General features: G+C 47.0%; 1 protein-coding gene across 1 annotated transcript in view; it reads left to right on the top strand.

The window, feature by feature from the left end:
• The window catches only part of itfg1 (integrin alpha FG-GAP repeat containing 1), a 108,862-nt gene that overhangs the window by 1,717 nt on the left and 81,112 nt on the right, over positions 1-26,033 (top strand). Inside the window, exons 4-7 of the mRNA XM_035419780.1 lie at positions 32-89; positions 671-745; positions 954-1,048; positions 23,186-23,259. Coding sequence (XP_035275671.1) covers positions 32-89; positions 671-745; positions 954-1,048; positions 23,186-23,259 — 302 coding nt within the window. The remainder of the gene's footprint in view (positions 1-31; positions 90-670; positions 746-953; positions 1,049-23,185; positions 23,260-26,033) is intronic.

Below are 26,033 nucleotides of genomic sequence, written 5' to 3'. Positions count from 1 at the left end.
TTAAGTATATTGTATTATATTACATTGACAGATACTGGTGGAAGTATTCAGCTGAATATGACATTTATTGATGAGCCCCTGGTTATGGAGTGAGTATACCGTTGAGCACTTAAACAGTGAAGAGTACTGCTGAGTGCATTTCCTTTCATGTTGCAGCAATAGACGCTACCTGCCACTGACTGCAGCGCATTATTATTTAAAATTTGCTAATGTGAATTTGGGTGTCTGCCATTTGTGACAAATGTGCTAACCTAGGCAGCAGGCATATGGTGGCTTTGTGTCCCCCGAATCACACCCTCACTTTCCCTGACATGCTGCATTGCTAATGTGTTCATGCGTCAGTTGTTGCACTGTCCAAGCCTGTACATTATATGAAGGGTGTAATAACCGTGATGTTGACAATAACAGCAGTTTGTGATAAAACAATAGTGATTGATCCTTATTGGCTATAAATGACAATAACCCAGTTAACTCTTGCTAGTTGTTTGCTTAGGACCGTTATAATGTTATTTGAATAACAGGAGTGTGTGCATAACTAAATTTCTCATAGTTAAATGTCTTATAGCTGATATAGGGAGTCGACAGCATTAATTAGGATCAACAACAAAGTAATAGTGATATTGTAATATGTACGTTTGATAGATTTGTGACTGCCATGTTTGTTTTGCAGCTTTAATGGTGACATGATTCCGGACATATTTGGTGTCGTCAAGGGGGTAACTCAAGTATGCTATCTGAAAGACAGGTATGACCCAGTTGAGAATGAAAGCAACTGAAGCTTGTCTCATTCCATTTCAGTGTGGCACTATAAGGGTTAATCAGGGTGCCAAGGGAAATGATTACATCTGACCGTGGGATTTGGTTTCTAAATTAATTTCAGCTCTTAAACTTTTTTTGACTTGGGTATTTGTTGGGTGGGACACTGAGAAAATTTGGTCCTGTTCTTGATTCAGGAAAATGGTGTGGAAGTCAGCTCTGGGTGTTCTGATGAAGATGCACATTCCCCATTCAAATGCCTTCATTGACCTCAACCAGGACTTCACTGCTGGTGAGTGAATCGCCCATGTTACCTTGAATTTTTGGGTAGCACACAGAGTTATCAAGTGCAGTTTGCATACTGTAGCTTATATCCTGTATGCTACCACATGGAATGCTGTTTTTTCCCCGAGAGTTGAACTTCAGAAAGCTTATTTCAGTGGTTCCATTTGAAATAAACTGAAGGTATGACCCTGAGGTGAAGTCCTCTGAGCTCATTACCAGTTTGCCTTAATGAACTGTAAAGAAAAGTAAACAGTGTTGTCATATTTTGTTTATACTTACCGGGTGTTTATTGAAGATTAGCTCTTCACTGGGTGAAGGGAGATGACTGATTTTCCTATTCCTGTTTACATGCTCAAAATCTGTTGCTGCATCCTCTCTTTAATATCCTCCCTTGATGAAAACCAAAACTGTTATGCCTACTAAACGTGGTAGTGTAAAACCAAATTAAGTGCTGTGTTGTCAGGTTCAGTCTAATCTTAACCACCGTAAGTCTGTAGTACACTTTGCTGATTCTTTCTACATTTACAATTTTCCAAAAGTAAAATAGTTACATTTTCTGTCTATTTTTGTTGAATGGTTAAATTCCTGTCCTCAGCCTTGAGTTAAAGTTTATTGTGGTTAAAGTTTATTGTGGTTAGACTGAATCAGGCAGTTATTACACAAAGAGTTTAATCTGCCAATGTGAACGTTAGATCTATTGGGATTGAGTAGGTGGTTTGATATATGGGAAGTTCTGATTGTGAAGCCATCTTCTACAAATTAAAGTCTATGTATAAGACCCTGTTAGCGATTTCATTTGGTGGCTTTTGCTTTGCTTTGAGCATCATCAAGCCCAAATGGTGATCAGATGAATAGATAATCCACCAAGCGAATTCAGTGATGTGATCCTTTTCACAGATGGGTGGTGTTCTTTTAATCTGCCCTGTCCATCAGTCAGGTTCAGAGAGAGCCTTGCAATAAGGCCACTGGTTATCAGCATCTGGCCAACACCACATTCTAGAAATGGGTGACAAAATGGAATCTTCCCTACAAAGCAAGATTAAGACTAGCATTTAGGCTAGCATTATAGGCTGCTCTGTTCTCCTAATCTCCATCAAGTCAAGCACCAAACTGACTACCTAGTCAGCAGCTGAAGCATAGCGCAATGCTCTTCAGGCTCTTATTGGGTTACAGAAGACAAGAAAACATGTTGGATCTTTGTTTCCTCTGAGGGCCTGGTCTTCCTTCTACACGCTCGCAGAATCAAGTGTTGATTTGACTGCACTGAAGGCTGGTTCTATCCAGGTTTACTGTTTACTGATCTGTATTCTATGTGGATAGGCAGAGGTAGCAGATCCTTTGATGAGGACCCATCTAGGTGATGAATTGAGAATATGAATCTGTGCACCACTGGTAAAAATGATAAATAAATAAATACAAATAAAAAAACACCTCAGCGCCTTAATAGACTTTAAGGCCAGAGGTCCTCAGTATTATCCCCAGAGGGTGACAGCCTTTGACTGTTTTCTCATGTATACCATCAGCACTGGAATAGGCATACATTTGTGCTCTGAATACAGATATGGGGCTGAAGTGGAAGTGGGGCGAACCTGAGCCATTTCAAATTCAGTCCCTCCTGCCTGGAGTGGCAGATTGACAAATGAGTTCTTTAGGAAGTGCATTCCGATCTGGATGCACTAGAATCAACACTCCTCAAGATAGGTGACTCATTTCACTTGAGATCCTCCAATAAGCTTATACATTAAAATAATACATATATTTGTACTTAAGACACTAAACAAGGATATGTACAGTTGGAACCGGGCTAGAATTAGGATGTCACATCTGTAGGCCCTTCCCCATGGTGGACACCCCTGCTTTAAACTCACGTCTTGGCCAATTTAGTCAGTCTAACCGCAATCCCTGCCCTGGGAATTTGTAGGCTACTATCTGCGGGTTCTACATCAATAATCACTCCCTGCACAGCCATTCACATGTCCACTTATGCTTAGCCACTAAACTCAATAATATGTAATATTTTACACAGAGCTATTTGGTTGTGTTTAGTGAATACCAATAGGAAAGATGGAGAAAGTAAGCATAGATTTTTTTTTTGTCTTTTCTTTCTTGATTACAAGCATTGAAATGCAAGTTATCGATTTCTGACCTCATGGTTGAATATTTGATCGAAAACACATTCCGTCTCATCCCTAAAGAGGAAGTCTGCTAAGGAAAGATTAGGCTTTATTTAGACCCTGCATAGCAGACAAGTTGACCCCCTGTCAAAATGAGAAATTCAGTAGACCAGCTAATCAATAGGGTTCTTGTTATCTTGAAATATGCACTGAATAGATATATTCTTTCCCTTGTATGTTGTGGTGCAAAGTCCCATTGTGATCTTGTTACCCTGAGCTGTTTCAGACTGAGCTGTCTCCTAAAAATGAGGGTATTTAAACTGGAGGGAACACAACCCGGGCTGCCTCTGTATACTATTTGCTTACAGGGCTGGGATGTTGAACACTGATGATGAGTCATCAGAGTAAGCATTGCATTTCTGCATACATGCTTGCGTACCTTTTCCTCGCAGATGAAAAGTTGGAAATTCATGAAACGGAAATCAGAAAGAATGTTTTGTTTTTTTGTTACATTATCAATGAGTGGTTGGATATTAGCTAATCCTAGCTTAAAGTGTTTCCATTGTTTGTAAAAATGAACCTCATAAGGTCAGAGGATATTTTTTTAAATATCCGTGCCAATTACATTAGATCCTAGAGACATATATAGAGTAAGGTTTTCATGTGTTGTTTCAAAGTAAACAAGTGTATCATTATAGAGTGTTGTGTATGCATTGTGGTAACTTAATTTCAGGACTTGTACCTGATTGTATACCGACTAAGGTTTGGCATTACTTTTTCTTTTTCTACAGCTTTGTGACATAGCCTACTTGTTTTTATATTCTACAGGCTTAGCGTTGTGTTAGTGCATTTGTCATTATTAAAGGGTGTGTGTGTGGGAGGTTCTTATTTGCAGAATGCCCTCCTCCCAGACTACACACACCTATGCTATGCTGCAATGGCCACATGGTACTTTCACACACACCGTAGATTGAGACAAATGAGCTGATGCTAACTTCGCACCATCCTCAGAATATCGTTGTTCAGTGGTTTCAATCAATATTTCTTTTCACCGATTTAAAGATGGCACACAGTCCATATTTATCTCTAGAGAAACAGTGCCCCCACTGAGCTTGAGTACCGGTTCTGACTAAACTGGGCTCTGGAATGATCTGGAAGACTTGCTGTCCCTGTTCAGAGCTACTTTCTGTTTGCTGATTGGCAGTTATGATGAAAAGAGCTTTTCTAAATCTCTGCAGCTGTGAAGAAATTCTGGTGGATTAACATAACCAAATGGTCCTCTGCAATTAGAACTGTCTGCTGCTTCAGGAGAACGGGGGTGCAGTTTAAAATACAAATTAGATTTCTTTTTTTTTTTCTTTCTCAGCACCTGCATCTCGAAGTCTGGGTTGCTAGGAGACAATTGGGTGTGATTGCGTTTGCTCTGGGAAGGGACAGTGCACACGCTTGCACACACACATTCACGAGCACCCACACGCACCCACACACACACACTCGGATCATGGTAACTCCTCAGATCAATTCAATTACTGTAGTCTCCTCAATGCTTTGCCCCTCAAATTTCCTGGTGGGGCTTTATTAGGTTCCCATAATGGCAGACACTGTGGTGTAAGGTATCATTGCGGCTCGATTCCAGGAAATAAAAGTACCCGGGTTTTCAAGGGCATCCGGCCCAGCGCTCTGAGAAACGCAATAAACAGCGGGAGAGTTTTTGGTGTGAGGCGCCATGTATTTATCAGCCAGTGTTATAAGAGCCATCTGTTTGGTGTTTACTGTGGCCGTTTGGCACTTCCTATCACTGTTTCTTCACTTTCAAAAACTTAACAGTGAACTGCAGTCAAAGTGATATGTCTGAGGATGTAAAAGGATATGTATAAGCCAGTTTATATAGTGTGTGTGTGTGTGTGCGCGCGCGCGCAAGTACATATTAAATATGCGCACATAGGTTGTTGCATATTGGATATCGTTACATGACTGTCCGTGCCTCACAGGGGTGTGAGATTATCACACTCTGCATGCATGATTTGGAAATGCCGGATGAATAACACGGCCCCCCTCTTTGGGAACGCTGAGCAGGGGGGGGGGTCATTTCACTCCTGTGAATGTGGCCGAAGCGCTCCGCCGCAGAAGCTAATGCGATAGCGTGCTCTCTGTGGTCGCTGATAAAAAGATTCGAAATTGCCTCTTCTCTTGTGTCAAGGCCTCGTTTAAGTTTAAAATGGGACTGCTCGACACCCCTTTTTCCGCTTCATTGTAAGAGGCCGTTCCTTTTATGGTTTTGTGTGATTTTATCTTTTTTCGTACTTTATCCCTCATTTGCTCACATTACACACACTTTCTTGAGACGGGCCTTGTGGCATTACCGAAGACACAGGCCAATAGATCAATATTAGTACGTGTCGCTAATAGGCTAATCCAGACACGGATGAGTAGCTTCACACCGCTAGAAGGATCCAAGCTGAGCTGAAGTATAACTTCTAATCGATACACGAAATGAAAATGAGTTTGGATAAGCTTCTGACTTCAAGAATTTAGTGGGACTGAGGGAATTTCAACCGCGTAGGCATAGCGTTGTTGTGGGGCATGAATCACATTTCACAATCTTGCAGCATCTTGATAATGGCTCTTTAAGCTTCCAAAGGAGACTGTAGGCCAAGGCAATTCATTGTTTTAAAATGTGGTAATGGCAAAGTAATTATGAACGTAATTCTGCACAAATAGGCGCGTAAGCATCGATGTTGCAGTCGAACTGGTTGCTAAGCAACATGGGGGCCTCCACAGCATCCAATTAGACAACCTTTTTTGCGAGAGAATGACAAGTTAATTGCTGGAGTAATGCAAGAAGACTGAAACGGGGGTGACCGGCGTGGGAGTTTATTAACACAGTAACTCCAGATTAAAATTACAGTATGGGAAGGTGCTAGAACGCCCTCTCTTCATAATTGTGCTCTCATTGGGTGAAATTAAATTCAACAATGTTATCTGCTGTGGATAGAGTACCATAGAGGTGTAATTGGAAAATGGTAATTTGATATTTAATTACAGATGGTATAATTGGATCATATTTCTGGTGGAAGTGTCGGTTTATCTTGTAAGTTTAACGAACCGGGTGGTCGGCAAGCCTTATGCGGAGACTGAATGTGTTGAAGAGTAGAGAGAGCAGGAACTGTATCATCGTAGGACGGGGGTCATCATCATCATCATCATCATCATCATCTCTCCAGATGCCTTCGTTCAAATGATGATGTACGGCTATATTTATTTAGTTATCAGATATTAAATTGATGTAAATTTTACCACGGCTGTTTGGCGTGGAAGACTTCTGGTTCAGCAGACAGGCACTGGCAGGTGTAAAAGACTACAGCTGCTGCAGTTGCAGAAACAAAAGTGTGGAAGGAGTTTGGAGAGGCCTTAGAGAATGACTTTTTTGGGCACCCCAAAGTGGATCTGGAAAACCATTCGGGGGGGAAAGCGGTACATTGTCCAGGCTTTTCTTAGCAACGGCGGTGAAACCCTGACCTCTCCTGGTAAGATATTGTCAGAAGGTCAAACTCCTAAATTGGACATGCACATCTTCCTTTCAGGAGGCTGAGCTGGTGCAATCTGGGGGATCAGAACCCATCTCTGTGGCAGAAGTCATGGGGGTAGTTTGAGAGCTCCTCAGTGGCAGAACACCAGGGGTGGATGAGATTCTTCCCAAAATGTTGAAGGCTCTGGATGTTGTTGGGGTGCCGTGGCTGACAAATTTTAAGTGTCGTGTGGAGGCACACTGCCTTTGGAGTGGCTGGCTGGGGTGGTGGTCCCCATCTGTGAGAAAGGGAAATCACACAGCACACTTCTCAACCTCCATGAGAAATCTATGCCAAGGTGCTGGAAAGGAGGCTCCCACCAATAGCTGAACCTCAGATTCAGGAGGAACAACGCGGGTTTCGTCCACGCCGCGGAACGGCAGACCAGCTTTTCACCTTCTCGCAGATGTTTGAGAGGGGGCATGGGAATTTGCTAATCCAGTCTACATGTGCTTTATTGATTTGGAGAGGGCTTATGACTGTTCCCCGGGGTATCTTGTGAGAGGTGCTGTGGGAATATGGGGTGCCGTGGTCGCTACTGCGAGCCGTTTGGTCCCAGTACACTCAGAGAGCTTTATTAACATTCTTGGCGTTAATTCAAGCTCGCTCAAGGTGGGTGTCGGACCCTTTGTCTCCTCACCCGTTTCTATTCATAGACAGGATCTCAAGGTGTAGCTGAGGTCTGGAGTGTGTCCAGTTAGGGGACATAGGGGTGGCAACTCTGCTGTTTGCAGATGATGTCATCCTTTTGGCAACGTCATACTGTGACCTTCGACGCGCTCTAGAACAGTTTGCAGCCAAAGTGTGATGCGGCTGGGATGAGGATCAGCACCTCTAAGTCTGAGGCCATGGTCCTCTCCCTGGAAAAGATTGCTTGTCCCCGTCAGGTGAGGGGGGAGCGACTGCCCCAGGTGGAGGAGTATAAATATCTGACTCATGAGTGAGGGGAAAGCGAGATCGGGAGATTGACCTCCGTCTAGGTCCAACGTCTGCAGTAATGCGGGAATTGTATCGGACAGTGGTGGTGAAGGAGGAGCTGAGCCAATAGGCAAAGCTCTCGATTTACCGGTCGTTCTGCATCCCAACTCTGACCTACGGTCGCATGCTGCGTGAGCAAAAGAGTGAGATAGTGAATACAAGTGGCTGAAGTTGGGTTTCTCCACAGAGTGGCCGGCTTACTCTCCTCGACAGAGTCGCTGCTCCTCCGCATTGAGAGGAGCCAGTTGAGGTGGTTCGGACATCTGATAAGGATGTCCCCGGTGCGCCTCCCTTTGGAGGTGTACCAGTCATGGGGCGGACGCAGGACACGCTGGAGGGATTATATCCACCGGCTGGCCTGGGATCACCTTGGGATCCCCTGGGGTGAGTTGGCAGAAGGAGAGAGGGACATTTGGGCTGCTCTGCTTGCCCTGCCACCGTCACCCTGATCTGGACTAAGTGGTTAGAAAATGGATCCATTGATGAATAAGTTAGTCTAACTGAATGGAACAGAGGGATTTCTGTACAGCATGTGAGAATAAATTGGGAAAATAAAGACGTTTGTCGTGGTTCACTTTCACAGCTGGAAACATTAGCCTATGTTTGTTTGTTATTTTTACCACTTTCTGACACAAGCCCAGCCTGTGCCTCAGAGTGATGAGGTCTTAACAGACATAAAATTGTCTTGTTTTCTTCCTTTAATCTGCTTCGCATTTTGTTGTTATTTGTATATCTCGATAATTCTCTTTAAAAGTTGATCTGTGACCAGTAGCTCGGAGTTATCTGCAACCGGGAAGTGCTGGTACTTGTCTGTGCTAGTCTCCTAGCTACCGCTCCCCCTCTGGGCACTCTCTAATCTTATTTGCATAATAAGAAACCTAATTCTGCTATAGAGAACTAATTAAAACTTGTGTATATTAATTCCGCTCTTAGAAAAGCAACGTTTGCCCCCGCTTTATCCTTGCGTTAATTATCAGCGAGGGCTAATGAAAAGGGTCTGATTAAAACTGCCGGTGTCCTCTGGTGATTCTGGATGATTCCTGTACAAACATTCCTAGGTCGAGTCCTTAATATCTGTTGCCGTTCATCAGTTTTAACGCCTGTCAGCCTGAGCCGATTATTTAAATGATTTAAATCGCTACGGTTACGTACAGCGAGGCAGTTGGTGGGGCGGAGCTCCGTGTGGTACTCCTGCGTGATATTTACACCTGTTTTCTGCGCAAACAGACAAACGCGAAACGGTCCAAGAGATGCTGGCTTAATCCCCTACAGTGCAATTGCGATCCTTTATGCTTTTATGAGATTATTTCCTCTCAGAATAGCTTCTTCGATTTAGACGTTCAGTTAGAACATCGTATTTCACTCGTGAATTGAGCTCTCTAATAAACTGCGGATGGAAGAAGGCGCTTTGAATTGAATAGGTTTGTAACGTATGTGTTGACTAAATGTGCCCATATGTGAAGCTTCGGAAGTTATACACTCTCCAGACAAATCCAAAAAGCTGGAAATGCATAGTTATAATGGATAAACGCAAGCGTATTGGTTAGTAGTTGCCGATTTAAAATTCCGAAGTGAACATGCGGTATTTCTCACCGTACATGAAACATCCATACATTTGGATGCCACTGTGTGTAGGTCAGGGTTTCATATTCATTTTTATGGAATGCTGTGGGCTTAATGTTACATAACTGTATGTACTCCTGCCTCAACCCACGTACAGCCTAATTCAAAGGGCTCATTCATAAACATTTCTTAGCAGTGCACAAGCAGTGAGAACGCATGTTCGCTTATGGCACACACATGTGTATGGGTGACCACCGTGATGCCTGTCTTTAATTGACTTTTTTTTATCCTCTCACATCAATCATGTTTCGGCGCAAGTAGCCAGGGAGCAGAGAAAGCCAAAGCAAGCACAGATGTTTGCACGAACAAGCATAAGCCGCGCGACTGAAAGTGGGGGCGTCAGCGTAAAATAGTGCCTCCTTTCCGAACTTTGACTTTGGCTCTCCAAACCCCCAGCGAAGCTCTGAGTTTAGTTATGCTAGTCCTGAGGGCACTGCTTGCGCGGATTCCCCTCCCCGCGTCTCGATTGGCTGCGCTCCCATCTCAGTCCAGAGTCAGAAATTACGGGCGCGGTACAGCTGGCTTATTTGCAGAGGCTTGGTCCTCCGTCTTCCAGGCGCTCTGAAAATTACAGCAGTGGGTAGAGATGGGCGCTGATGCCATGTACCCCAGGGCATGAGCTGGCTCAGTGCCTGCTCTCAGAATCAGGGAAAGACACTCGGCTTCAGAAGATGGGCGCTCACATTCTTAGTAACAGGAAGCTGGTATCCTGACCTCCTAAATTAGTTTTATGTTGTCAGGTTTCTGTGTCTCAGTACCCAATGGGAATGCCAAGGTGCTTGGCTCCATGTTAGGAGCACTCTGGGATTGTTTTTCCTGTTTATTTAATCTTACCACACGATTATCTGTATTTTGGCAGCGCAAACACAACTGGGGTGTAGGATAGACTGTGACATTTCCTTATAGCAGTGCCAAACTACAACAAATCAATTTGTTTTACATTGTTTTCTTTCATCCTATTTGGCCCAATTAAATTGAAGCGCTGCAGTTTATATCTGGCCTATTTAAATTACTACTTTGTGTTCAGTTAAAAAAATGTGCTCACATATCGCCTGTACGATTTACAGTACATTTAGCAGTTGATCTTATCCAGTGGGTCGTACACAGATTACTTTTTTACCGTGGGATATTTTTACTGACGTAATTCAGGTTAAGTCTTTAGCTTAAGGATGCTACAGCAGAATACCACCTGGGACAGGCTTTGAGTTTTTAGCCCAATTCCCTAGCCATTATTCTTTACTGCCACCTGCGAATGATTGTGCTACTGGTGCTGGTCACTTGGAGCCATTATAAAGAGATTAAAAGTGCGTGCCGCGCACAGAGATTTATTTGTATGTATTTTAAGAGCATTAAAGTTGTTAATGTTGTGCTGAATGTCACAGGCCTTCATCAGGGGCGTAGTGTCCTTCATTCCTCAGCTTCATTAAGCTGTCAGTCACAGACTGGCATCAGCATTCACTCACCCTGAATTTTGGGTTGATTCTCATCATCAAGGACATCCGTGCCTCTTGGCGGTAAAAATAATCATTATTTTTTTGGAGAGGGATTTTTTCCTATTTTCTTTTTTACGGTGCTGCTTTTGTTGATTGTTGTCATTGGCCCTTAACCACATGCAGAATCGCTGGTATTGTTTTGTAGATGCGGTGGCCATATGGACTGAATTTAATTAAGATCTTGGCCTGGAGCAAGCGCCCCGCTAGGGCTACGCCCCCCGCGAGGCGGCGTCCAATCGCACAGCGGTCAGGGTGTGATTTTGAAGGGAAGGAGATCGAGACGGTGGGCGGGGCCCTGTTCCCCGCCTCCATACGGTGGGCTTTGAACGTGTTAGCAGCCGCTGGGGCTCTCGCCGCGCCCGTGTTCCGGTTGGCACCGGGAGCAAGTCGTAGCGTGTTGACCTACCACCAACCTCGCCTAAACCTTTCCTCGCTGTCGGGGTTGTGGAAGGTCAACCGCGAAGGGCACAACGCTTCAAAGAGCTTGGCTCTACCTCTCGTGGTGTCCATTTTGAGCTCCGATGCTTTGGTTGAAAATGTGAGTTCGTGGACACAGGGTTTAAAGGCGTACCATGCATGATTTTTTTAACCTTGAAGATGTTATAAAAGAACCATGCTCAGTCATATCCGTGATGCGCTGGCAGTCTCTGTCCTTGGTGCACATTTCTATGCCCCTCTGCCTTTATTTCTTCTATCATGTGTTGGGGACGTTTATGGCCGTGACCCTCTTTTCTGTGTGGGGAGCGGTGGGTACGACTGCAGAGCCTGTGGGGTGGGATCATGTTTCACCGGAGCATATGTAGCCAGCTACTGCAATGGCAGAGGTGAAGAAGCACCAGTACAGCGAAGCGAAAAGACAAGCCACCAGGGCTCATTCAAAAACCAGAGTCAACCTTGAAATTGCTTTTCCTCGATGGCAACAGCTATCGAAAAATGGAGATATAAAAACAGAAATGTTATGAATACAGATATGAAATATGAAAACGGAGGTGAGTGGGAGGAGACTTCTTTGATTTGTGAACACAGAACCACAGCAAGGCTAAAAATCCTGCATTTAAGAGACTGGTGGAAGCAGAACTGTATGGATGGGAACTAATGGCAGCAAATTTGAGAGAATATGGAAAGGAATCATGTCTGGTGTTTACACTGTAATGCAGTTGGTCTAACAGCACAGAATTATGTACTGTTCCCTTTTAGGTACCAACGGCTGAATGTACTTTGAGCCGAGTGGTTAGAGTCTTAGTTTCTCTGACGAGTGACAAGGAATTTTCTTGTTAATGTCAAAGGCTCATTTCTGTCTGGCGACAGGATAAATGTAAAGGGGGTGTAGAGGTTAAGGAGAAGCTGGTTGGAGAAATGCAATCAATAGCAACTGAGCAGAGTTCTGTGACTGCCTGGGTCTCCTGGGGACAAGGCAATTTCCACCCATGTAATCACACACGCGCACACACACACACACATACACACACAAACACATACTATAGCAGACCACACTGCATCCTAATGCACACAAACACACATTCTCTCTCTCAAACACACATACAAACAAGCACACATCCACATACCCATGTCCCCCCCCAAACACACACGTGCACACACACACCAGGCATGCAATGAGGCATCTCTTTTCGGGGGGGAGGGTCTATTGGAGTGTTACAGTGATGATGTCATTTTGTAGGCCAACCTGGAAGTTTCTTCCACTGTGGGTTCTCTCGGCCTATTTCCAGTGCCTTTCTCCCACAGGGATTTTGATTTCTCATTTTCTGTTTCACATTTTGTTCTACGCCATAAATTTCTGTCTTTATTATAATAACTTGTTAGAAACGTACTTTTTAAAGCACATATCTGCTTGGTATGTCCACGGTTCAGATATTAAAGGGTGTCATTTATGTTGTAATGCAAAACGTGAAACCCTTTAGCTTATGGTAACCCCAGAGCTTGTTTTCTGCATAAATAGGAATCCCTATGGGGAACAAAAGCAGTGGAGATCTGCTGTTTATTGCATGATGTCGTAAATCTCACGAGTGAAATTCCATTATTTGCGTGTTGCATTCCGGATGAATGAGCTTGCCGAAACGAAAGCTGGCTGCTAGCTAACGTTGCGTAGCTCGCTCTGATCTCTGCTGGGGGTGGATTTGCGTGTTTACCTGCATCTCCAGCATCACGTAGCGTTCTGACCACTTGTTTGGGTAGGAGAACTGACGTTACGTGACCACCCATCCGGCTGCTGGAAGCTAACCGCTAATGTGACGCTATGGTTTTATAGGCAAAATATGTGTATTATGGTAAAAAAATTGCATCACACAGTCACGTCACTTTGAGGACGAATGCGTTGGGTGGGGGGGGGTTAGGGTTAGAGCCCGATAGTCTGACGCTGGGTTTGCTGCTGACACACACCTACACACACACACTATGTGACATAATGGCGTCTGAATGTCATATACTTAGAGAGATGTATGCAAGCAGTTACGCACACACACACAATCACACTCACCCACACGCACACACACAAAGTGACCTAATGGCGTCGCATTGTCACATAGCCTACTTAAAGAGATGTATGTTCAAGCACGCACGCATGCACACATACACCCCCCCCACACGCACACACTCACACCTCACTGCCCACTCCTTCTCCGCCCCTTCACTTCCCAGCTCCCTTGCTCTGTGGCATGGCAGAGCCTGTGGACAGAAGGGGATTTGGATGTGGGGCTCTAGCTGTGGAATCCAGCGCAGAGTCTGAAGTGTCATTCGGGGGAGACGGTGTGTCGCAGCGGGGAGGGGGGACGGCGGGGGGGGGGGGGGGGGGGGGGGGGGAGCAGCGCCCCGTCTCCAGAGTAACCGCCTGACAAATCATCCTGCTCAGGGCCATTAAGCTCTGGGAGAAAGGGAACGCAAATCTCCCCCGTCCTATCCACCGACGGGACGCGGCGTGTCAGGCACGCGGGCCGGCCCCGTCCTGGGACGGGGGGAATCGGCTGCACCGCGATACGGGGGATTGGAGTGGGGTGTCAAAGACTGTTTACGTATCGCCGTCCTGAGACGATGTTCAGTTGTGGGGAGGGAGGGGGGGGGGGGGGGGGGTTGCTGGTTTTATCAGGGTAATAATGTTTCCCGCCAGGACGCGTATCCACGGCAGCTGGCGGAGTCTTCCTCGCCCGCGGCCTGCTTTAAATCGCGCTCGTAAAACTCCGGGCGGCGCCGCGCGGGATGGGGCTTCTGCGGAGGAGCAGCGCCCCCTGCGGGACCCCTCCCGCCGCGATGTCTCTCTCCCGGAGCTGGAAGCGTCTGGAGGGGCTCGGCTCGCCCCATTTGTCAGACGCCTGCCTTCGCTGAGCTCAGCGGCTCCGTGGGGTCCTCCGCTGTGCCTGAATCTGCTGCGCTCCCCTCAGACGGCTCTGGAGCTCCCCCCCAGTCTCTGGAGATCACAGCACAGCAGCTTCGGTTAGCTAGATAAACAGGGGAACGGGCCTCGGATACCAGCCCCCCCCCCCCACCCCCCCCCCCGCCCTCGCTAACAGAACTCATCTGGGCTTTGTTTCAGACGGAAGAAGGTTTGGCTGCGTTTGAGATGATGCTGATGCTGAGATGATGATGTCTCTCCAAAATCTTAAACTGATCGCGCGTGGCCTGAGTGTGCTGTAATTATCCACAAAATCTCCACTCCGCCTGCTCTAATTTGTTACCGAGGTCACTTTCAACTTGTTTTCATTTTTTAACAGAGCGACAATTCCCCTGTCCTTTGTGGTCCAAAACCTCTGGAGAACTGTCTGAATATGCCTCTTATTCAGATGTGAAAAGTACATGCTGTGAAAACAGTGGACATGGTGAATGTCTCTAACCCTCCCACCCTCACTCACTGTACCCATATCGGCCCCGCCCACCCTCACTCACTGTGAGCATGTTGGCCCCACCTTCCCTCACTCACTGTGAGCATGTTGGCCCCGCCTACCCTGGCTCACTGTGAGCATGTTGGCCCCACCTTCCCTCACTCACTGTACCCATATCGGCCCCGCCCACCCTCACTCACTGTGAGCATGTTGGCCCCACCTTCCCTCACTCACCGTGAGCACGTTGGCCCCGCCTACCCTGGCTCACTGTGAGCACGTTGGCCCCGCCTACCCTGGCTCACTGTGAGCATGTTGGCCCCGCCTACCTTGGCTCACTGTGAGCATGTTGGCCCCGCCTACCTTGGCTCACTGTGAGCATGTTGGCCCCGCCTACCTTGGCTCACTGTGAGCATGTTGGCCCCATGTCACTTGTAACACAACCCCTGGCAGAGCTGGCCATTCCTGGAAGCACGCTTCTCTGGCAAAGGTCTCCGTCACCTTCGAAGGGTGAGGTTACATCAGCGGTGGGACCGTGCTTTCAGACATGTGTCCAGGAGACAGGCTGCTATTGGTTCATTTTGGGGCGGGGGCAGTCAGTCGGGTATGTCTTACTCTGTGTTTGAGTGACATGAAGGAGCTGTGGAGTGTTTGCGTAACTCCACAGACACAGATGGAGGACCTTGTATTGGAGACTACTGGAGTAAGCACCATCAGTTCAGTATTTAAATATGAATGGTGGAAATTTTAAAGACTCCCAAGGTGGTACGAAAATGTAAGCTAATCCTACACAGGGAATGTGACTGGTTGGACAGACAAAGATTTGTGTCAGTTTCTAGTAGAGAGGATGTCTGTGTCAGCTTGACAGTTGCCTGAAATACTGAAGTCTAAATGTGGCTGCTTTAGACGTCAGAACTTTGTCAACAATGTTCAGCATGCAGAGATGGTTACGCACACCAAGTTTCAGGATTTATGGCGTATGCTGTGTTAGTTATGAACATTAGAACAAATAAACTACTGCTACCAAAAGGCCAAATAACTTGTGATTATCATATTGAGTGTGTTCTTCTCTTCTATAGCTCTCAACACACACACACAGGTATTTTTTCTCTTCTTCTTTTTTGATTTTATGTTTTATTGCTGTCTCAGGTGGTGAAAGTGAAAGGCAGCTGGAGCCTTTGTTGGTTTGGCCTTCCAGTCGGTCCTGCCGTGTCCTAGAGGTCACGTCCCGCTGTTTTATTCAGATCCGGCCGTGAATTTTTCAGACGTCCTGTTGACAGTTAGAGAGACGGACGGACGAATCCGCAGGAGAGACGTGCCGGGGGGGGGGGGAGGCGGGGCTGCGGTAACAGGGCGTACTGCTTTCAGGCAGCAGTCGCTGTAACGCTGTCATTTTTCAGCGATCGTTGCACCCATTTGGCGGTGTGCCCTGCGGGGGTTGTAAAACGCGGGTTCGCGTCCCGCGGTTACACCTTTACCGCCAAAACACTCCTGGGAGCTGGCAGCGCGTGGAAGAAGAAAACGCGACACCTTGGCGGATTTGCCAAGTAGTAGGAAAGAACGCCTCATAATATTGATAAACATTATGACTAACCATTATGACATGTATTTTTTAAAATATCGCACGTTGTGCACCCGCCTATGTAGGCGCATATTACTATCTTAATAATGCGCCCTTAAAATAACAGTAAAATACCGCGCCATTGGCTTGAGACCAGGTTTTTGTTGGTCAATCGCGCAATCGCTTTCCGCTGCCTCAAGATAGCAATGCGTCCACAATGCGCCTGACCAACCCTCATTTTAAGACCAACACGCCCATGGGCGCTCAGATGGGCGCGAGTGCATTTGCTATTTAAACAACGTGGGCGCTGGACGGGAAAATGACAACTGCGTCGGTCTGAAACTAGCGAAGACACTTGAGTTGCGCTTGGCGCCGCTTTGCGCCGGGCGTAAGATAGAGCCCAGAGTCTATTAAGGAGCTGGAGCACCGTTTAGCGGGCGTACTGTATCAGCGATATTACCTGCTATCTCCTAGCCTTTAGCCTTCCCTACCCTGTCGAGAATGGATCTGTAATAACAAAACCATCCCAGGCAGTCCAGGAATAAGAGAGAGAATGCATCACCCAAAGCTATCCATTATATATTGTGGTGAAGCCCTGGCATAGCATGCATATTTATAACACAGATGGCTTTACCTGTGCAGTCAATAGGTAGATCTAATGCAATATTTAGGCTCCTGGCTGCCTATAATGGATCTGAAAATCTATAACTCCGCCTCAATCAAATATTGAGCAGATCCCTAAATTGCTTCTGATTCCTCCTGGAAAACTCTAGAGTCGAGTTATGAATAACTCAAAGCCATCACCCAAGACAGCGATTACCCTCTGTGTCCCCAAAAATATCGCAAGAGGTGGGAGAGGCGATATTTAAGAAAATATATAAATAAGCAAAAAGGTGAAATTGGGTGGACTTATCAGACCTGGAAGACCCACCTGTCTGCCCTTCTGATCCGTGGGGAATGGAGATGAGGGGCTGGGGGCTTTGAGTGAAAGAACAGGTCCCCATGCCTTCTACTCCAGACCGTTGTCGTGGGCGACAGCGGGGGGAATGCCTGTCATTTTATTATGCCTCTCCTGAGCTGCTGCGAAAAGCTGTTATTTAATGCGGCTGTCTGTAGGTAGATGAAGTTGTCGCTTGCCGTTACTTCGCTGTGAGAGCAGTTAGGAGGGGCGCACGGTTGTGAAGGGCTTTCAGTGTTCTTTAACGGAAACGCTGAGAGTTGTCATTCTGTTTTCCCTGAAGAGACCACTCTCTCTCTATCTCTCTCTCCATCTCTTATCACTCTCTCTCTCTGTTTCTCTCTATCTCCAGCTCTATCTCTGTTTTCTATCTCTCTCTCTGCCCCCCTTTCTCTCTCTCTACCCCCTCTCTCTCTCTCTTACTCTGTTTCTATCACTCCATCTCTCTCTCTCTGTCCCTCTTTCTCTCTCTCTCTCTCTCTCTCTCTCTGCGCTCCCTCTCGCTGTGTCCCAGCATGCCTGAGGACAGGCGTCTTTGCAGCGGAACGAGAGAGCGTGCAAACACATCCAAGTGTCTAATGTTCCCAGCGTGAAGGAGGGCTGCCGCCGTTCTCTCATTTAAATGCCCTCATTAGCCCTAATTACGTACCTCCGAAGGAGCGACGGGAAATGGCGCGGCGCCTTCTCTCCTAAAGACGCTGGGCCGTCGCGCGGCTTTCCGTTCCTGCGTTCTTCTGTTCTCGTTTTCGGCATCAAGATGGCCGACCGCGGCGCACCTCAGCTTCGCTCTGTGCCCGGTCCGCGTCGTGGACCTGCCGTTCCAGATTAACGCGTTGCATTTGAGTGCCATTTTGTTTCATCGTGGTTCACAAACGTGTTCCGTATCCTCGGCATCTTCAGTGAGTTAAAAGAATGGCAGGACTGGAAAAGAAGGGAAATTTACCAGAGTGCTTGATCTGTGTCGTGACTGCACTGTACCGTCCCGCGCTTTCATTTCACACAACATGTGCGGTGCAGGAGGCCGACCAGTCAGGTGGGCGGCTGAGGCTTTTCTCAAACAGACTCGAGCTTTATTTTAGAAGACTGTCTGCTGGGTACAGGAAGTAACTCATCATAAACAGGTTACCTCTACATACCATAATAATCATAGGAATAAGGGGTAATAATGAAAAAGGTTGGGCAATGTTAATTTGTTTTTCTTGTAAGTGTTCATCGCATTACCACAAAGTGGATGCTTGCCATTTTATGAAGTATAATCCGTTTAATGTATGCAGCCAATTTTTCTGCACTATTCGATGTAGGCGGTTGAACTATACAAATGTTTGTGTTTTGTAGGCTAATGTCAAGCATTATTCTCAGTTTGTTTCTAATCATTAAGACAACTTTCACATTTAACCATCTTAAATGTCCTCCTTGCTGGCTCGAAGCAATCAGATTTTTTTTTTCATTTTCAACTTTGAAATTTGAGTATATATTTTTTGTTTTTTGTTTTTTTCATCAGTGCTTGGGGTCCCTGTCACATGGGTTGAGATGAGCTCGGTCGGCGAAATCCTCCTGAAAATACAGACGGCTGTCCTACCCCTCTGCTCTGCTTCTTTTTTTCAAATAATAAATTTGCCACCAAACCTGGCGCTGAACATTTCCAATTCCCACCCTGTTCAGGAACGGCCAGTGTCTGAAACCGCAGCTGCGTACGTGCCGTGAACCCCACTGCCTATTCGGAAGAGTGTAGGCCCCCCGAAAAATGTGGTGTCGCACATGCCTTTCTGCTTCTGTACTCACTGCAGACTCCAGCTGAGCTTGCATAGTGTGGAGTCAGAGGAAGACCTTTCGTGTGCGAGTTTAGTATCCCGTCTATGGGCGCCCGAGCATGCAGCAGAGGTTGCTGGATTTCGATGAAACGCCGAACCCCTATCCAACTGCACCCTCCCATACCCTGCGTGAAACAATCAGTCTATCCAGTCCGGATATGATAGGAGACTTTTTTTAATGGAGGCTCATCCATGCGCCACAGAATGGTGCTTTAACCAGATGAGCCCCTCAGCAGCCCTCCTGCTCTCTTACACTGAGAGCAGGCATATGATCAGGCATTTGAGGGCGGTAGTGGGATGGTGTTTTGGGTGCCAGTGAGTTGTCACTGGTTCGATTCCGTGTAGAAACACCACTCTGTCAGCCTTGGCACTGAACCAGGATTTGTGTGAGCAAGTATCCCACTGTGCAGATGTATGGTATTTAAAGTATGAACTGTATTGTGTCAGCATCTGCATAGCTAATAAATAGCAATTAGGAAAACACAAACAGGGATACCAGCAGACTGCAACTGTAGTCTTCTATACGCTGCCTACCTGGAGCACTTAGAAAAGCATGGACATCTGTTCCTCTAAGAGTATAATCCAATTGAGTGCATTAATGTTTTAATAAATGTCAATTATTCATGTTCAGCTGAAGGCAGCACACAGAACAGACAAGACACATGGGAATGTTCTCAGGGGAAGTAAAACACGAAAAAATAATAAATCAGGTTTGCCGGACAAGAAAGATATTGAAAACAATTTAGAAGTTTAATGATGGGGATTTTTCTGATATACTATATGAGTGCCTATACTATACAATATGAATTGAATCTTCATTGATGAACTATATCATGTTATAATATAATTGTATTATTTTAAACATGCTCAAGTATATCCATGTTTTCTTTTTTTTATTAAAAAAATAAAAGCAGTATTTAGAAAATTATATAGGGATGAAAGAGTAACTCAGCTAAATGGGCCAATATTTTGTTATTGTTTTCAAAATAATAAGCATTTTTGCTGTACGGTGTGTGTTTTAATGGAATGAAAGTTGGCATAATGTATGTAAAATGGGAATTGTAGCGCTGTTTGTGACATGGCTCACACCAACACCACAGGCATAATGAATCAGAATGTAACACTTCATTAAGTTACAGCGGGTGAGTGCTCTGCATGTGTATGTACACACAAACACACACACACACACACACACACATATGCATGCAGATTCGTTCGTATGTTACAAACACTGTTGTGCTTTTTAAATAATGGAGGATTGAGGTAGTTCTTTAATTAGCCAGTCGGCTGTAATGGAATTCTGCCTTTTGCATTTGGTAATTATTCACTGACATGACAAATTCAAATGAGAGCTCAAAAAGCCGTATGCTACAGCTAAATAATTTAAATGGCACAGAGGTTATTCATGCGAGTGTGTGTGTGTGTGTTTGTGTGAGCGCGAGAGAGAGAGAGAGGGAGAGACAGAGAGAGGGGGAGGGAATGCACTGAAGGAGAAGGCACACAAGTCTTTTTACACCATAAAGAAACGGCTCTATTATTTAAACCCACCACTTAAAATTTGAATTAAAATATTTGTCATTGTAATCAATTGGTCTTTATGGTAGTGAAGTGTTGGGTTCTATTTCCAACCAGGATTGCACCAAATGGAAAAATCATCCTACAGAATCCCTTCATGTGGAATTCTCCGAAAACATTTTAAAATTACAAAGGAAAAACTCCAAACAATGCATTCAGGGCAGAATTAGGCTTCTATCCATTAATTGTCAGTGTACAAAAAATACATTAAAAAGTAATCCAGATTCACTCCACCATAAAACCCTGCTATGTCAAGAGAATACATAGAAGATAGTCCCCTCAGCCAACTAGTCCTGAAGCTCACTGAACCGGCCAACACCAGAGAGAGAGACCCTGCGTGCAGTCTGTTTCTTTGTACAAGGTGCTGGTTCAGACAAAAAATTACTCAAAAATGTAAGTGCCTACTATAGCAGAAGCTTTTTAAAAATAGATTTTTTTTGTGCAGTCTGCACACTCTGAGTGGAGGAATCAGACCTTATTGTGTGAATTCAACAATACAAAGGACACAAATGATGTGCATTGCTGCGTTTTATTATCCTTCTTATACAGCTTTTTTTCTTATATATGCTGTCTTTCCAGCGCTATTTTGAGCTGTTTGATAATAAATGTGAATGTATGAAATAATATTTTTCTTGTATGGATCTTTTCTGAGGCACGTGATGTGGTACAGTAGAGATGAATCTAAACGAGCCGGTGTTCCTGTCCCCCTCTCCCCAGACGGTCTTTGGGGTGGTTTGTGTCGTTCGGTCTGTGGAGAGACAGCGGCGTGCGGTCCCGCGGCGGCGGAGGTAATCGTGTTTTCCCCTCCCCGGCTCTGATTGCGGCGCAGCGCGTCCCGCTGGGCAAACGAGCTCCAGCTGCACGCAAGCCTCGCAAAAATATGTTCCCCGGTCCTCGCGCTCGTACCGCCGTCGTTTCTCCCCCCCCCCCCCCCCTCTCATCCCGCGTACGAGGGTCCTCGTCCCAGATTAGAAGCGCTGAACTGTTTCCCGGGAAGCGGCGTCCTGAGGCTCGGTGGCGGCGCCGCGGGGCGCTAACGAGACGGGCAGCGCTCTCCCCTCTGATCCGCCTCCCTCCCGAGCCTCCGACTCGCCGACCCCGGGGCCCGGGCGCCGCGAGGACGCTTCCCGCCGCGGAACGCGTCCTCCTCAGCACGGCGGCGGCGGCGAAGCGGGGTCATCGCCCGTCGAGCGCCGCAGGAAAACACGTCAGAGCGGAGCTTCGGGCTGTCCTCAGGGGAAGCGTCTCCTCCTTGCGCTCCGCTGCCCCCTGAGTCTGGAGGACCGGGAGGGGGCTTCTGTTAGAAAGCACAACAGGGCTGTCTGATGTTACTCCCCAACACCACCGTTGTGCAGGGCGTTGGGATTAAACTACTGGCGGTTTTAGTCACTGTTCTGAGAATGGGGACCCAGCTCCCAGTGCGTTCACACTTTAAAGTCAAAGATGGTGTTGAGGTCAAGGTCAGCCTCTCCATCGTCATTTGAGTCACTCACTGCTTCTCTGGTCCTTGGCTTTGTATTTTCCCTTGTAGTTTTGTTGCAGTTACCCACTGTAGTCTAGGTCATAGTGTTTTTTTAAATGTTTGTGGTCTTGTCCATGGTCACGCTCTGTTGCTCGGGACTTGTGCGGATTGTGTGTGGTCTCCTCATGGTCACGCTCTGTTGCTCAGGACTTGTGCGGATTGTGTGTGGTCTCCTCATGGTCACGCTCTGTTGCTCTGGACTTGTGCGGATTGTGTGTGGTCTCCTCACGGTCACTCGGTGAGGCTCTGGACTTGTGCGGATTGTGTGTGGTCTCCTCACGGTCACTCGGTGAGGCTCTGGTCCTTGTCTGCGCGGGCTTATCTCAGTCACTCGGTTCAGCTGCGGTTCCTGGCTCAGCGGGTCGCTCTTACCGCCTCAGTAGACCCCAGGGGCGATTGGATGTCTGGGTAATTAATAAACATAAGCGGTTCACAGGGCCTGGTTCAGACTTCACTGCTCCCCAGGCCCAGGTTACACGGGTGTGTGGGTGGGGGGGGGGGGGGGGGGGGGGTGGGGGTGACCGGGGTGGCCGGGGCGGAGGCACTAAGCTAATTGAGCCCATTATTTAATGCTTGAACAGCCTTTCCCTGACTCGGGAGAGTCAGGGGGGTTGCTCTCCTGCAAGGCAAATGTGAAATCCGCCAAAAACAAGCTAACGTTTGGGTTCAACTTTCATCACAGCGGGAGAGTGAAACATTAGCAGGCTCAATTAATGTTAATCTGCTTATGTGGTCTCCCCCTTCTGGAGCTGTGGCCAACAAGCACGCCAGGCATCGCTGCAACTGGAGGGGCTTCAGTGCTGAAGCTGAGGCAGCTGCAGCTTCAGAGTGACCACTGGGTGTGTCTGCTGATACTTCACTCCCTGTTGAAGCCCCTGTGTCTCTTGCCCGTGGACCATCGGTCCTCAGATACATGGTCAAATCTGGGTCTGCCTGAAGTGGGTTCACACACTCGGCGAGTCCAGTCTGGTTGGGCCCGGTTCTGCCAGGCCCCCATGATCTCCTCACTGAAATCCAATCTGTCGTTTTATGGCCATCGGTTTGTTCCAGTTTTGTTTCTGTTGACCCAGGCCCTTTGTTTCTGACGTGTTCCCCTCTCTTCTCCTGCTGCAGATCTGTTCCTCACCATGTCGGACTCCGACCCGCCCGCCCTCGCACCCGTCATCTTTCAGACGTGGATAAACAAGGTAGAGACCCCCCCCCCCCCCTCCCTCCCCTGCTTATGTCACCACGGTAACCCGCTGTTCACCAGTCACGGGTGAACTTCCTGCTGAACAAGCGACTATCCCTCAGTACACTTAAGAGAACTCCTCATCCTGTCCAGAAAACACACACATTCCAACAGCGCATGAAATTCATGGAAACCAGTCCATGTCTTCATATTTATTTTATTTTTAACCTTATTTAAGGTGAAGTGTTTCTCTTCAGAATCACAGTCATAAAAACTCCATAGAAAGATACAATTTAATATCACCTTGCACATATTGCATAATGTGATTATACAATATTCAGGTTTACGCATGCGCTATGAGAATTTATTACTTGAAGACTCAGTGTCCCTTAGGAAACACAAATAATACAGTACAGAGAATATGAACAGCAGAAATGCGCAGATATTAAATGCATATGAATTATAACATTCAGATGTTAATAAAAAGCCATCTTTTGCTGCTAAATGACGGACCAGGGTTTGGGAAAACCAGGGTTTATTTCCCTAATAATAGAGCAGTTTATTCAGTTAGAGCCCCATAATTTGTGTGATTGTGCACAAGCATTTTGCATGTTAAAGAAGTGAGTGCTGTGTATTCATTTGAATACTGTTTGATAGAACACACCGTAGAGATGCTGAGGGGATGTGTGATGCCTGCTCTGTCTCCGTGGGGCTGCATACGGATGTGTGCGGACTGAGAATGCTGGGAGCTCTTCGGGGTAGTTAAGATTCGAGAGGCGCGCTCGAGCCCCCGCTCGCCGAGCAGAGCTCCCGGCCACGCCGGCCCCGCCGAGATTAATGATCCCGGAGAGTACGCAGCGAGGGGCCCCCGCCGGTTCCGCTGGGAATGGGGGGGGGGGAGCTGGAACCCCACACTCTCAGCCTCACACCGTGGAGAGTCCACTTCCACACACCCACACACAAAACTGCCGTGGTTCAGCTGGGAATGGGGGGGGGGAGCCGGAACCCCACACTCTCAGCCTCACACTGCGGAGAGTCCACTTCCACACACCCACACCCACACACAAAAACTGCCGTGTCCCCTAATAACCTTCTCTCATGCTTGGGGGTTCCTGGAGTGTGCTTGGGGAAATGGCAGAGCCCCTTGGACAATTCATTTGGGTAGTTAAGGGATGGGGCCACGTTTTACAGGCGTGTTTTACCTGGCAGAACTACAGGCATGACTCAGACTTTGCCTACTTCATGGCGCAGTAGTAAAGTAGCACGAGTGCACAGTGGCACCTGTGCTAGCGTCACACGGCCTGTCACTCATAGGAAAGCCCGCTGTGCTGGTCCCCAGTGGCCCCGCCTCCCTGCGCTGCACGGTCTTTGCTTTAAACAGTTTGTTACAGTCCGGCGCCCCCCCCCCCCCCCCTTCTTCCCACTGCCTCCTTTTAATTGCGTTTTTGCTCAAAGCCCTCTCTAGTCATTACTCTGCAGCTGATTACACAGAGAGCCTTGCCGCTGTCTAAATTAAAAGCCCTGAAGGAGGGGGTGTGTGGTGAAAGAAAACAATCAAGGGGGCAATATGTTGGCGGACGGCTAAGCGGTTGCCATTAATTACACCATCCCGGTCTGGGAGCGCTTACGGGAGGGAAACGGGCAACCAGAAGGGGGCGCTGGTCTTCGGTCTCACGGTGCCTGGCATGCACAAGGCTCCTGACCACGGAAATGCCATGAGCCACCCGCTAAATTAAAGCGAGAGCGGAGGCAGGCACCGCGGTGACGGCTGTATTGCTGAAGTAAGTCCAGCTCAGTTGGCGAAGCACTGGGAGAGCTGGCTCTAATGGGGTCTCAGTGGCCGTGGTATTTGAGGGTACTGAGTTTCCACGGCGAAGCGAAGGCGCCCCAGTAATTCTGCCAGCCGGGGGGAAAGGCGTCATTTCACGTGCGGTGATACTTTGAGCCGGTGGAATCTCGGGGGTGACCCCGCCTCCGCCTCCCTCGCTGGCTGAGCCGATCCGTTACGGGATTTACTTGCAGCCCTCGTTCTAGCCGAGCGACGTAGAAAGCAGCGAGAGCCGCTTTCATTTAGCAAACTGCTGTACTTTAGATCTGCCTGACACTTTAATTTAAGCAAGAATATACAAACACTCAGTGTTTGGTGAATGAAAATGTGCGCTTGACCACATGACCTGCAGGTGTCCTCCACCTGCTGCCGCTCTCCTGCAGGGAAGATGCAGTGAGAAGAGGAGGGCACGCTGGTGTTATTTTATTTTTCTTCTTCTGCTTTTATCATTTCTCACTAAGCGTGTGGGATTTGATTGTGTGTTGCAGTTTTTTTCAACCACACACCGTCAAATAAATATGTATGGTGAATATTTACATTTGTAGTCGTCGTGAAATAGTGGCATGTTCTCCATGCAGTAGTGTTATCAAACATTATGTAGAATAACCAGCTCATAGAATTTAATTGGTGGTTTTTTAATTAAAATGAGGTGATCTGACCTTTAGAAGGACAGAAATGACCCTGAGGGGAGGGTGTTAAAACTGGACAGATCAGAACAGACTGTAAGATCCTCTCAGCAGGGAACTCTGTGGTTCTGAAGTTCATCTCACGATTTAGCCCCAGAGCACTATGTTAATTAAGCCCTGAGCACTGGTACTGCACTCCCTCCTCAATGGTCAATCAAGCCCTGAACACTGCTAATGGGATTATTTCTCATGTGAGAAATTCACTTGCTCTCATGCTCCATTCAAAAGGGAGAGGTGTGTGAGTATATGTGCAGTGTGCAAGTGTGTGTGTGTGTG

Source organism: Anguilla anguilla, chromosome 5, assembly GCF_013347855.1.
Source record: "Anguilla anguilla isolate fAngAng1 chromosome 5, fAngAng1.pri, whole genome shotgun sequence".
Classification (NCBI taxonomy): Eukaryota; Metazoa; Chordata; class Actinopteri; order Anguilliformes; family Anguillidae; genus Anguilla; species Anguilla anguilla.
Note: the sequence above shows the minus strand (reverse complement) of the source record. Positions and strands in the feature narration are given on the sequence as shown.